The sequence below is a fragment of the Hippocampus bargibanti genome, linkage group LG01 (assembly GCF_051943395.1).
Source record: "Hippocampus bargibanti isolate YZ-2025 linkage group LG01, ASM5194339v1, whole genome shotgun sequence".
Classification (NCBI taxonomy): domain Eukaryota; kingdom Metazoa; phylum Chordata; class Actinopteri; order Syngnathiformes; family Syngnathidae; genus Hippocampus; species Hippocampus bargibanti.
The window spans coordinates 3,373,863-3,387,359 of record NC_142734.1 but is presented as its reverse complement, the minus strand read 5'-3'; the positions used below and the strand labels follow the sequence as shown (position 1 = coordinate 3,387,359).

General features: G+C 43.7%; 1 protein-coding gene across 3 annotated transcripts in view; it reads left to right on the top strand.

The window, feature by feature from the left end:
• The first annotated feature begins 431 nt into the window (after positions 1 to 431).
• Positions 432 to 13,497, top strand: part of LOC148902761 (YTH domain-containing family protein 1-like) — an 89,953-nt gene continuing 76,887 nt past the window's right edge. For 2 of the 3 annotated variants that reach the window (XR_016114245.1, XM_088990459.1), the window contains exons 1-5: positions 432 to 814; positions 2,329 to 2,353; positions 3,875 to 3,954; positions 4,038 to 5,624; positions 6,596 to 6,640. Coding sequence is in view for 2 of the 3 variants with exons in the window: in XM_088990459.1 (XP_088846585.1) it covers positions 788 to 814; positions 2,329 to 2,353; positions 3,875 to 3,954; positions 4,038 to 5,624; positions 6,596 to 6,640 (1,764 nt within the window). In the remaining variant the exon portion in view is untranslated. Of the gene's footprint in view, positions 815 to 2,328; positions 2,354 to 3,874; positions 3,955 to 4,037; positions 5,625 to 6,595; positions 6,641 to 6,750; positions 8,431 to 13,497 lie in introns of those variants that run through there. The other variant, XM_088990467.1, reaches the window with a different exon arrangement.

Sequence of the window (13,497 nt, the reverse complement as noted above, 5' to 3'; positions counted from 1 at the left end):
GTGGACGCACTGATCGTCAAAGTACACGCAAAAAAAAAAGTCCTAAAGACTGGTGACCAAAATTAAACAGGAAGTCGGCCATATTTGTTTGAAACGGAAATTCTTGTGATAATTTTCCAAAGTGTATTATAAGAGAAACAAAATGGTGTCCATCTTTCAGGTTTGATTCAGTCTATCTAGGCATCACTAGTTGAACATGCAAATACGATTTGCTCATATCATTACATTGCGTAACTGTAAATTAACTGTACGCAATCTGGACATGATGGATGTCACTTATGCTGGGGTGGTGTGGAACGTCGCCCCCAGCGCAGTTGAGGGGAAGTGCAGCCGTGACAGCGGGTCGTCTGCTTCCAAGGCCGGATGAACTGGAGCAGCCATTGGGGAAGTCTTCTACCGTGTTGACTTTTAACGTAACGCGCGGGTTGCCTCTTGCTCCCTGAATAAAATAGTCCAAAGTTTACAAATTAAAAAGAAAAAAAGTGACGAGGAAAGACCTCTCCACGGCAGGAGATTCCCCCCCAGTGACTCATTACCGGAACTTGAAAACTCCCAGAAGGACTTCTTTTGGAGAGTGACAAAAGTGCAAGTCGGGAAAGGCGCACAGCACCCACAGCTGAGCTACTAGCGCGGCGCTAAGCGGCACTGCTAGCCACACTGCTAACAGGCAGCAAGAAGTGCCAAGTACCGACTGGCAGCTGCCAACTCGCTTCCCCACATCACGGAGCTTGAAATCAAGTCAGCGGGCCGGGGCTCTGAGAGAATCCAGGGACTTGCTTCATGAATTATGTCTGCCACAAGCATTGACCCTCAGGTAGGACACGTCAAATCGCCTCGCCTGGGGAGAGCTTGGACAGCTAGCCGCCTGCTAACTTGAGCGAATCAAACGACGGTGCTGTGGTGGCTGCCTGCTCCTTGGAAGCGATTTGCAGCGTGAGCAAGTTGCAAGCGTTCACGCAACATAAAGCCGATAAATATTTGTGTCGCCGAAGGGAAATGGCTTTGCTGTACACATTTAGACTAAAGATACGTGCACTTTTCCATGCTAAGAAACAAAAATGCCGACAGATCACATCAGTATGCCACCAATGCGATTGGCAGTGACTTCTCTATACGCTAAAGCTAACCAGTAGAACGTCGCTAAATCGCAGCGTTTCAGTCATGATGTAGAACAGTGCTACTCAAACTTTGGACACCAAGAAGCACCACCAGAAACATACTTAGCTCCCCAACTACAACAAGAAAAGCCGACATTAAAATACAGGAGCGGCGTCGGCCTAAATATTGATCAAAAACAAGACAGCATTTGTATTCACAGTGGTGTTATTGTACAAGAAAAAATATGTATTCCTTTGTGAATAAACAAATATACATCCAAGACTAAAAATGTAATACGACAGGAAATAAATACAAAGGAACTAACAATGAAGACATTATTTTATATTACATGATACAACGTATGACTGGTTGAAATATAAGAAAATAAACACATAGTTTTACAGGAATAAAGTCAAAATGTTACGAGCAAAAACTCAATTTTACAGACACAGACAGTAAAGTGTAATATTACAACCAAAAACAAAACCGTTTTGTAGATGTAAATTTTCAGAATTCCATGAAAAAAATGCAGTTTTGTGTAATTGTGCCAATTTTACAGGATGTCTAATACTAGAAAAGAAACAACATGCCGTTTATTGACACTCTACACATGTACAGATTGCAAGCAGCTACATTTCCACGACAAACATGATAGTGCCATGGCATACCGATAATTTCCTTTCACTTAGTGTCACTTCAGAATCACATTTTGTACAAATCTCTCTTGAGGCCGAGCAGTGGCTGCCCAAATGTGATTTTAAAAAAATGATGCTCTGGGGTACAACATGGCGAAAACGTATGCGCCGCAAAAAAATGACCCCAATTTACAAGTTTGATTCACTTTCCTTGAAGTATCTCCACAGTGCTGACATTGCACCTATCCGGACGGTATTGTGTAATATTCATGATTTGTATCAATGTTGTAGTACCTGTGGTTTTATACATCAGTACTTTGACAGATTTTGCAGCCAATACTATATACATCCTGAAATAACGTTTTTTTTTCTTAATTGTTAAGAAGTGACATGGGTGAAATCTGAGGCTGGTCGACTTGTACTCAGTTATTTATAGTTAGAAGAACATTTCATTGTTCTCCCTGTCATAATTCATTGCTGCAATATAAAGCCGGATCGTATTTTGGATTGTTTGTATAGTTAAAGGATATAATCGAACATTGCAAAAAGAAAACTTTTCTACTTTGTCTCCCATCTTGTTGTCATGTGACTCTAGCGATCAAAGGGACAAGCTTCTAAAGGTGAGCTGTTTCATTTTCATTTTATATGCTGTACCTGTATGCTGCATGTAAATCAAATTGTATTGTACATAAATAAGTATTTATGAAAAAAGGAATGTGGAGTTCCTGTTGAAATACATTAATTCTACAAAAATATCTATGAGTAGAACTCAATTACACGAGGGTCTGTTTTTCTCGGGAACATTGAGACATTTGTTCTTATGCCCACTCAGCACGTAAACAAAAAAAGCTTACCTCTCTGTCCTGTTGGAACAAAGGGCGGACATAATTTTACAGGATTTACAGGTGTAACATATCCCCGGAGAAGCCAAATAAATACCATTGCAAATATCTGACAACCAATTCTCAATGAAGTACAATAAATTAAACTATCTAAAATATGGAGCGTCCAGGGGGCATTAATACCCTGCAGTTGAGATGGCCTTTGTTGAATGACAAAATTAGTTGGGTTTTTTTTGTCCAAGGTCTGCGCTCTGTAACTCATTTGCCGCCATTTCCGAATTTATTCTGGAATTGAAAAGTTCTGATGAAAGAAGAGAGTCTAAGGTTTCTAACACTGTATTGGATGTTTATGTAGTCCTAAAAGTCAATGTTCTGTGGCTACTGCAATTTAAAGGACAACCGACGTCTCCGGACAAGTTGTGTCCATAATTTGTAAAATGGCTTCAAATGACTTCTACTGAGCGTATTTTAATAAGATTCCACCGGATATAGCTATATTTTACATTTTAAGACTCGTGCTGAATATTCAGGAAGTCTTGTTTTTGAGTTGGTGACGAGTCCGTATGTGATGTCACTAAAGGACCGAAAAAATGATGCATTGTATCAGTCCTTCCATCACGTCAATGTATTTTGCTGTACTTGTTTGGTCTGGGGCCCTCGTGTTGCACCCAAAAGCCACCAGAAGAGGGCGTCCAAGCTCCATATAAGGAATTTATCAGCCTGTGGAAACAGAGGTGGCCACAGGAGATCGCCATTTTGTGCCTCTTTTTCGGTGAGACATTTCCCCTCAATGTTGCCTCAAAATGGCACGGAATAAATTCTTTAATCGATTGCAAACATGTATGCTTTCCTCTTCAGAACTATTTGAATCATATTCATAACTGGATGTGTAACAAGAAAGCATATTCTCCGAATCTGAAGCCGTTGTTTTGATTCTCCAGCAATGCAAAACGTCTTGGCGTGACGTCACAAAGTGGGGGCGGGACTTTTCGAAAATGCCCAATTCGCAGCTTAATTTTTTTGCAGATTTTGGACACTTTATGTCATTTTTATTGGTGTTTTGCATTTGAATACAAACATCATACTGCCTGTTTTGGGTATTTTAGATGCTATAACACGTTTTTCTGATGTCAGTTAAGAAACAAAAAAAGTGACGTCGGTTGTCCTTTAAGTGCAAATGACAAAATCCCTGGCACTGGAGTGGACACATTTTTGCATGTCTGGCAGTGAATGAGTTAATAGGACAAAAAATCATTTTTTTTCTCCAAATGTATGTTGACAAAGTTGCTATTATTGCAGTGCAAAATGGTTCGCTGCATCAGAAGGAGGCAGTCCACGACAATGACTTTGAGCCATACCTCACCGGTCAGTCAACTCAGGTAAAGGCCATTTTGTAAGAATCGAACAAATAAAACGTCATGCGCTAACTAACGTTGCCTCTCTGCTCACATCCGTCATCAAGAACAACAGCTACCAGTCCATCACCGATCCTTACCTGTCCAGTTACTACGCTCCCTCCATCGGTTTTCCGTACCCGCTCAGTGAGGCTCCTTGGTCCACAGGCGGGGATCCTCCGATTCCATACATCACCCCTTATGGACCCTTGAGCAATGGCGACCATCATTTCATGCCGGACACGGTGTTCGGCCAGCCCGGTGGCTTGGGAAGCGGCGTTTACCCTCACCGGTTTAATTTTTTCCCCGAAAACCCCGCCTTCTCCGCTTGGGGGACGAGCGGCTCCCAGGGCCAGCAGACTCAAAGCTCAGCCTACGGCGGAAGCTACAGCTACCCGCCCAGCTCTCTCGGCGGCACGATTGTCCCTGACGGTCAGACGGGCTTTCACAGCGACACGCTCAACAAAGCCCCCGGTATGAACAGCTTGGAGCAGGGCGTGGTGGGTTTGAAGATCGGGGGGGACGTCACCGGCCAGGCGTCGGCGATCAAGGCAGCGGGCTCCGCTACGGGGAACGGAGCCGCGCCCATTGGGATGCCCATGCCCAAAACCACCTCCTGGGCGTCCATCGCCAGCAAGCCCGCCAAGCCGCAGCAGTTGAAAGCTAGGGTCAAGCCGGGGATGACCGCCCTAGGGGGCGCTCCGCCCCCACCGCCCATCAAACACAACATGAACATTGGCACTTGGGAAAAGGGGCCCGTGACCAAAGTGGCCATGGCGGCGCTGCAGCAACCGCCTCACGGACTGCCTCACGCCATCCCCCGTCAGGCCCCGATGCAGCCGCCACCTCTTCCCTCATTGGTCCAGCCTCAGATGCAGCCCGTGGGCCTGCAGCACCACGCGCCACCCGCTCAGGCCTACCAAAACCACGGCCAGCCCCCTCAGGCCCAAACCCGTTGGGTGGCCCCGCGCAACCGCAACCAGATCTACAGGCACGGAGGTCCCGGCCACGACGGTAGCGGGATGACGGGGCTGCTCGGGAGCGCGCACTGCGGCCCCCTAACTTGCACCGGCCAAGGACCCGGCGGCGAGGCCCACCCGGTTCTGGAGAAGCTCCGTGCTTCCCACAGTTATAACCCGAGGGACTTTGAATGGAACCTGAAGAACGGGCGGGTGTTCATCATTAAGAGCTACTCGGAGGACGACATCCATCGCTCCATCAAATACGCCATCTGGTGCAGCACGGAGCACGGCAACAAGCGATTGGACTCGGCCTTCCGCGCCATGAACGGCAAAGGCCCCGTCTATCTACTCTTCAGCGTCAACGGCAGCGGGCATTTTTGCGGCGCGGCCGAGATGCGTTCGCCGGTGGACTACGGCACCAGCGCCGGCGTTTGGGCGCAGGATAAGTGGAAAGGCAAGTTTGACGTGGACTGGTTGTTTGTTAAGGACGTGCCCAATAGCCAATTGCGTCACATCCGCCTGGAGAACAACGACAACAAGCCGGTGACCAACTCGCGCGACACGCAGGAGGTTCCTCTGGAGAAGGCCAAGCAGGTGCTCAAGATCATCACCACCTATAAACACACCACCTCCATCTTTGATGACTTTTCTCACTATGAGAAAAGACAGGAAGAAGAGGAGGAAGTGCGCAAGGTGGGTGCGTTTGCCTCCGAATATAGTGATACCTTGGTTACGAACGCCTTGGGCTTACGAACTTTTCGGTTTCCGAACGTTAAATTTATGAAAATTTGACCTTGGCATACGAACTATTTTTCGGGATACACACGGAGCGCCGCAGTGAGTGATGTGTCGTTCGCGAACGAGCCCGTTGTCCTAACAAGAAAATGGCAGCCGACTCTTTTTTTTGGTCCTCTATTCCCCGCCCCCGGTCTTCGGTTAAAGCCACGTGATTGGTCAAAACGCAGCAGTGAGGGGAGGTGATTTAAACATTAAAGAGACAGACAGAGTGAGAAAATGGATTTCAACTTTGATAGTTCAAAGGCAGAGTGTAGACTGCAAGGTTATGTATTGAGAATGTTTTCAAATATGTCATTCGTTAAAGGTTCCCCTGATAATGCGGTGCGCCTTATGTATGGAAAATATTTTCAAATCTGCCATTCATTGAAGGTGCCCCTTGTAATGTGGTGCGCCTTATGTATGGAAAATATTTTCAAATCTGCCATTCATTGAAGGTGCTCCTTGTAATGTGGTGCGCTTTAGGTATGGAGAATGTTTTGATATGTAATTCGTTAAAGGTTCCCCTGATAATGCGGTGCGCCTTATGTATGGAAAATGTTTTAAAATATGTAATTCATTGAAAGTTCCTCTTATAATGCGGTGCGCCTTCGGTATGGAAAACGTTTTCAAATGTGTCATTCATTGAAATGACCCTTATAATGCGGTGCGCCTTATGTATGGAAAATATTTTCAAATCTGCCATTCATTGAAGGTGCCCCTTATAATGCGGTGCGCCTTATGTATCGAAAATGTTTTCAAATATGTCATTCGTTAAAGGTGTGCTTTATATTCCAGAACATACGGTAATTTATAACAGACAAACATTCCGGTTCCCGTTTCTGCTCATTTCATTTTTCATTTTATTTATGTTTGTTTTCTCCTCATAGACATTTGAACCTGTTCAGACGCAAAGCCGCACTCGCTTGGATCAGGTGAGACAAACATTTTCTCTCTCTACTCTTAATGTCATTTTGGGTTTTATACATTGAAACTAATGTCACTTTGAGTCTTTGTTATTTATTTTATTTTTTTGCCCAAACAGGAGCGCCAAAACAGGAATAAACAATAGCGGATGTTTATTTTTGGGCTTGGTCAACTTTCACTAGGACATGATTGGTTTAAGAGACACAAGATCAGAAATGCAAACAAATCCTTCTTCAATTCTGGGATTTTTTTTTTTTTTGTCGTCAATGAATTTGTTTATTACTTTTGACCATGTACCCTCTACCCCACACGCAACACTTCTTATGCAGGGATTGTGTTGATTTTCTGCATTATGAATGAACTCCAACCTCTTTCAATTATGTGTTGTTTTAAAGAAACGGATATATTTCTTTAACATCTCCCCACACTGTCATCTGATCTTCTCTCCTGCTTCAGGGTTTGATTGTATCCCCCGCCCCGAATAAATCCGCCACGATATTTTTCTGCACAATCAGGAATGACCATGTCCGATCTCTATTTGTCCACGTGGGGGCAGCGTTTGTTAAGTTTTCGAGATTTAATCACCGGGACATTTTTGTTGCAGCGAATCAGGTTAACTCCACCTGTCATGCATTTTTTTTTTCATTTATAGCGCCATCTGCTGCAACAAAAATGTCCTGAGTTTTCCTTTAAAGGACAACCGACACCATTTTTTGTTTCCTAACTGACATCAGAAAAACGTTTTATCGCATCTAAACTACCCAAAACATGCAGATTGATATTTTTAGTCAAATGCAAAACACCAATAAAAATGACTTAAAGTGTCCCAAAACTGCCACAAAATGAGCTCCGAATTGGGGATTTTCAGAAAGTCCCGCCCCCAGTTTGTGACGTCACGTCTTGCCTCGCACCAGAATCAAAACAATGTCTTCAGAAAGTTCAGATTCTGAGAAGATAGGTATGTAGCGTCCGGGAAAATGCGCAATATGGCGCGCAAGCGTGTTTTTCCTTCTAATTTCACCATCAACACGATGTTTTCAGACCAAACAAAGTACCCAAAATGCATTGTGTGTCGCTTTCTCGGTCAGGGGGCGTTCCTTCAGTGACGTAACGTGAGGACTCGTCACCAACTCAAAAACAAGACTTCCGGAATATTCAGCGCGAGTCTTAAAACGTAAAATATAGCTATATGCGGTGGAATCTTTGTAAAATGCGCTCAGTAGAAGTCATTTGAAGTGATTTTACAAATTACGGACACAATTTTTCCGCAGGTGTCGGTTGTCCTTTAAAGAACAGTCATAGTCTTGCCAGTTACTGCGTTACCAGATCGTATCCCCCGGTTGGAAATGTTGCTTTTTAGCTTAAAAAAAAAAAAACATACAGTAGTCACTTTATTCTTGTCTGTTGTGGACTTTTGATGTTGCAACATCATTTTGTCTGCCTGTCAAGTCTGGTTTCCATGGGAACCGACCTCTTGATAACACCACCCCTCCCCGACCCCTTTTTGCTTGACCGAGCTTCATCTTGAAAGGCCTTCACATCTTCGCTTGAGCGGTGAGGAAAAAATGAGGGGTGTTGTTTTTGGTTTTTACTGGTGGCAGGGGGTCAATCACAGAGGTCCTCAGGTGCTTGTGTTGACGTATTCCCGAATTGAGGTGCACGTTAGCGGCAAACAGAAGTGAGATTATTAGCCATGATCAGATAGAATATGACATGAAATAAGAAATGAAAATTCTCTACATCACGGTAGAAATGGAAATCATGTTCAACATGTTTTTTTTTTTGTTAATAGAAGAAATCAAGCCTTAATAAACTGCCCATTCAAATTAAATTGTTGATCTGAAGTGTTGTGTGTCAAGTCGCCTCAACCTCAGGTGACCTTACAGTTATAATAACAATAGTAATAATAATAATAATAATTAATCATTTATAAGCGCCTTTCAAAACTCGAAAAATCTATCCTGCGACTGTAAAGTGACCTTGAGAGTTTTGAAAGGTGCTTATGAAATTAAATGTATGATGATTATTATTATTATTAGATAGCTAGACATATACCTAGCTAGACAGCTAAGTCAAAGTCAGCCTTATTGTCAAATATGCTAATATTTTGACATACAGCACAGATGAAATATTTTACTGTCCTTTCGGACTCGGCGTGCAAGGCTAATAGATAGCTATTAGATAGCCACTAGAGAGCTACTAGATAGCCACTAGATAGCTAGCTAGATAGCTAATAGCTAGTTCGCCCGCCAGCTAGACAGCTAATAGATAGCTCGGTAGCTAGCTAGATAACTGATATTGAATGGAATTTACAAGCAAAAATATATTGACTTTATTGAGCCTTGCGTCGCTACTAAAAAAAATGCTTTTTGATAAAAATGTGTTTATACATTTGGTTGAGGTCCATAAATATTCTGGTATTTCTCCCCCATTCGCAGGTATGCGTTTGGGCCGCTCCCTTGCGCCATTGACGTATTTTGACGGCCACTGGCGCAACTTTGTAGCTCCACTTCTGGTGCAAGTCTATTACGATTAGCGCATATATGATCCACGCCACATATTACATGCTTCTGTTACTATTACTAAAGCAACACATTTAGTTAAACAGCAATTGAAAACTATGAATTTTCCTTTAGAGGTTTTAACTTTCGTCGTCTGCCATCTTGCCTTACTGATATCGAGCCATAATCACTTGGTATGTTCCAAAGTCGTGGTCGAGAATATCTCGGGCTTTTCCGTGATCCACCGGAAACTGCCGAAATGGCTAATCGAATATTCATTTACCCATGGTGCATTGCAGTATTTACATCAAACGTGGCGAATGGTGGCAATATGGAGCCTGAAACATAAATAACTCTAAAAGCCATGAAAAATAGGCGATAAACAAATATATTCTCGTTTTTTTTAAGATACAATTGAATACGTTTGCGAAGGATAATAACAATTCATTGCAGCAAACTGCTATTAATAATTCGAATTTAGTGGATAATGGGAATTATTTCGGAACTGTCGTGGCCGTACATTGTAATACCGTACAATATCAAAATAGCACGGGATTGATTGAGTAGTATAAAGAAAGTTAAAAATGTTTATTTTATGGATGAATAAATTATTTGACTTGAATTAAAATTGTTAACAATATGTTTTAGTCAAATAATGGTTTTTGTTTGCAATTTAGAAATCATGCTCCAATTAATGCATTTTGGCTTATTTCAAAGAGTTTCATATACACTTCGTCAATAGAGTTAAATTAAGGCCCAATCAATTTTACAATTTGGCCCCCTTTTCAGACACAAGGGGGGCCCCTTTTTTATTTCCTAAATGCCTCCCTGCATTCGAATGATTTCCCCGGGGGTCAATTACATATTTCTGATCGTTTGAAAAGCAAGATCCAGTTTTTTGTCACGAGTGGGCCTTCCGCAGAGCTATCCGTGGTGCTGAACAACTGCCGGACTGTTGGTGGTGTCGCATCAGGATAGACTCGACTTGAACATTTTTGTTATTCAACCGCTCAATAATTTGAAGAAAATCCCCGTTCCGATTTTTTTTATGCTTTAAAAAATCCTACAAATGACATGAGACGTGACATTTTCCTCGCATTATTGTTGGACGTCGTATTTTTCCCCAGCACGAATAACAACAGAGATGATTCGGTGCAGCTCCAAGATTTTATTTGTCAATTAATAACAAAGAATCAAAAATAAATAAACAGGTTGCTATTGTTTCATTAAAATGAAATATATGGAAATTATCATATATATTTTTTTATAAATTATCACATATATTTTGCCACTCAAACAAGACATTTACATTAGACAAACGGACACAATAGGAACCTAGAATACCTTCATAAACTCGACAGAAGACCATTCTTTTTGAATATCTGCCTTAAAACATCAAGGCCAAAATCAATTTGGTTAGAAGCCAAATTCGCCTCCAGTCTAATATGCACTGACGGATAGCGACCACTAGATGGCGATAAAGACATTTGATTTTCTCTGCGACGACTCCAGCGGCATTTTTTACCACTGCAGTCGTCACTTTGATTCCCCTCAAACTCATGTGGAACCAAGGCCATCATACATTCTGAGTTGTAGAGCTACACAAAATCTCTAGTGTACCGACCTGCTGCTAGTCTACATCCGCACTGTAAATGTACGACTTTGCTTTCGTGTCTATTGGGGGCATTAAAGCAACCCATAAAAGCTGACGATTCGAAAGCACGAAACGTTTTTATCCACATCAGCAACAGCACGTCTTCAATGGATCGCCAAATAACGTGCCAAATTACATCTAGCGACCAACGCAGTTACGCAGTGGCCTCATTGGAAACAAATAACAGCACGTACGCATTGCACCGTTAGAACTGCAAAGCAACGAGAACGCCATATCAGCACACAAACATCAACCGCACTCACACAGCAAGTTGGAGGTCCAAGAAAGGGAGCGTGAACCTTCTTGAAGCATACGAAGCCATGTCGATTCCTCTCTTGGCATTCACCGCGTGCCTTAATTGTTTGGACATTAAATCAAGGTCCGCTGTGAACACGCAGAGTGACAACCAGTTCGTAGGACACACACACACACACAAAAAAACCGATTGGGAAACCAAAGTCTTCCAAAAAGGAAGATACTGTACAGGCACACAAACGCACGCTCTCGTCGCCATAATGAGACTTGACACACGCACCTCGACGTCGAAAAGGGATTTGACGTTCAAATCTGGCGATCACAGCACGAACGTCAATCGGAAAGCCGATTTACAGACCGCATCGGCAATAATGCGCCACTTTGGATTCAACGCTAAGGTGAAACTACGCCACCATTCGGCGACCAAAATATTTACACCGCGTTGGGCAAACGGTGCGCCGAAACACCACAAGCCGACACGAATATTCACATTTGATCCATTTCACGCCAAAACTCCTGCATTGTCGCGCCTTCCAAATCAAGACAAAAAGCAAGAGAGTCGGCGTCACAGCAGCACGACGTTCATTCTCTGCCCTGCTGCCAAGGTGTCTTGTACGTCCCATTTAGTTCGGTTCGAATGCTCCGTAACGTGTCCAGTGGACAAGAGACGTCCTTGTCTAAAGGCTACTTTTGGGGAAAAACGATGACTATGAGAGCAGGAGGGGTAGATTCTGGTATCTCCCCCCATTCTCGTCCTCATAAAAAACTCAAGCGGTTCCTTTCGGATGCCTTTGTGATCAATTTGAAGGCTCCAACCCTGTCCCTTTTATCTTGTCCATTGTCCTGTCCTGTCTTGCGTTGTCTCCTTGTCGGTCCATCGGTTTGCGTGATCCACCGTCTCCCGGATTAGAGCTCTTCCCGTCCTAGACAACCGCGCGTCTCATGCTGATTGGGTTTCAACGCTAGAAGGATTACATGGGCGCCAAGTGACGTCATGCCTCCCACCTCACCCAACCCCCCCCCCCCTCCTCATGTCCCCTCTCCATTAAAAGCAAATCTCTTCAACCCATAGAACGTCCTTGAAAAAAACATTCTGCACAGAACTACGACATAAATGGTCCACATTCTGAACGTCCGAATAGAACACGACCGTGACCCTAGGACCGCAAGGCAGGGGTCAAGCACCCCCCCTAAACACCTCACACTTGTCTAAACCTGAAGACTAACTAAATCAATACAAACACAAAGTACCTACATGCTACAACCAGGACTATGGAGCAGATTTTTACTGGAACAAATGTCCTATTATGTGAAATAGATAACATTATTGTGAAATAGGTTCCAGTGAAATTAAAAAATATCCATTCTTGGGATTTAAAATCACACTAATTCGTGATTATAGTGTTTTTAAATTACATTTTAGCTCACGTGAACGCTTAATCCAATGTATTCTTTTAGCTGACGACCTCAATGCATTTACAACAAGTCGATAGTTCTACGTAGACGTCCTGCTAGACTCAACTTGTGCTCAGGAAGCAGGTGGAATTCGATTTTCAAATCTTTTTTTGTCCCCTCCCTCGCTGCTGTCTTCGAGCTTGTGTCCACCTCCCACTGCGTGTGAACAAAAGAGACGCAGAGGACCAATCTTAGCTGCTATTTACTCCTCGTTCCTGAGCCTATAGAATCGCAAATGGTCTGCATTCTAGTTCGGGCTCATGCAATGATTAACTATTTAAAAATAAGTAAATAAAAAGAATTCCTAGTGGCCACCTCCTTCTAAATCTACATCTCCAAACCAGCTTCGTGCATTTCCATTTGACGCAAGGGCCTTGTAGTTTCCCCATTGGTAAAGCTCAAAATAGCGCAAACTAACACGGCTGTCCTGAAGCGAACGCGTCCAGTGCTCCCCCACCACCCAAACACGCACAAAAAGAAGAAAAGGGAAAAGAAAAGTCCCCTACGCGCCGAAGTCCTTTGTTCCGCGTTATCAGTCTTCTGTTGTCATCTCCATCGTCATCCTCACAAGTCGATTGGCGCTCCTCATGGTACCCCCTTTTTTGACGAAGCTCTTCTATACGCAATTCGCGCAAAATCAAATCTCTTCCATACGCAACGGCGTCGCGTGGGTATTTCATTCCAATCATTTTGGCGAGTTGGCCGTGTAACGCAAAAGCGCCTCGTGAGAGTGAAGCGAGTGAGTGAGAGGGTGAGCTGGAGTGCAGCTTTTCTTCAGCGGCCTCCTCTTGCTCAAAAGAAGAAGGTGGGAGGGGGGGGGGGGTTGTCCCCGTGCATTACAATGACATGCAGCACGCCCCCCACCCCCAACACCCCATTCATTCGGCCGCTACCGTCTAACGGTCTTTGGACAGCAAATGCACCCTCATCGGGGGGTCGCAGCCCCCTTATAACCCCCCCCCCCACAATCTCAATACGCAGACCCCCACAATGGTGTAAC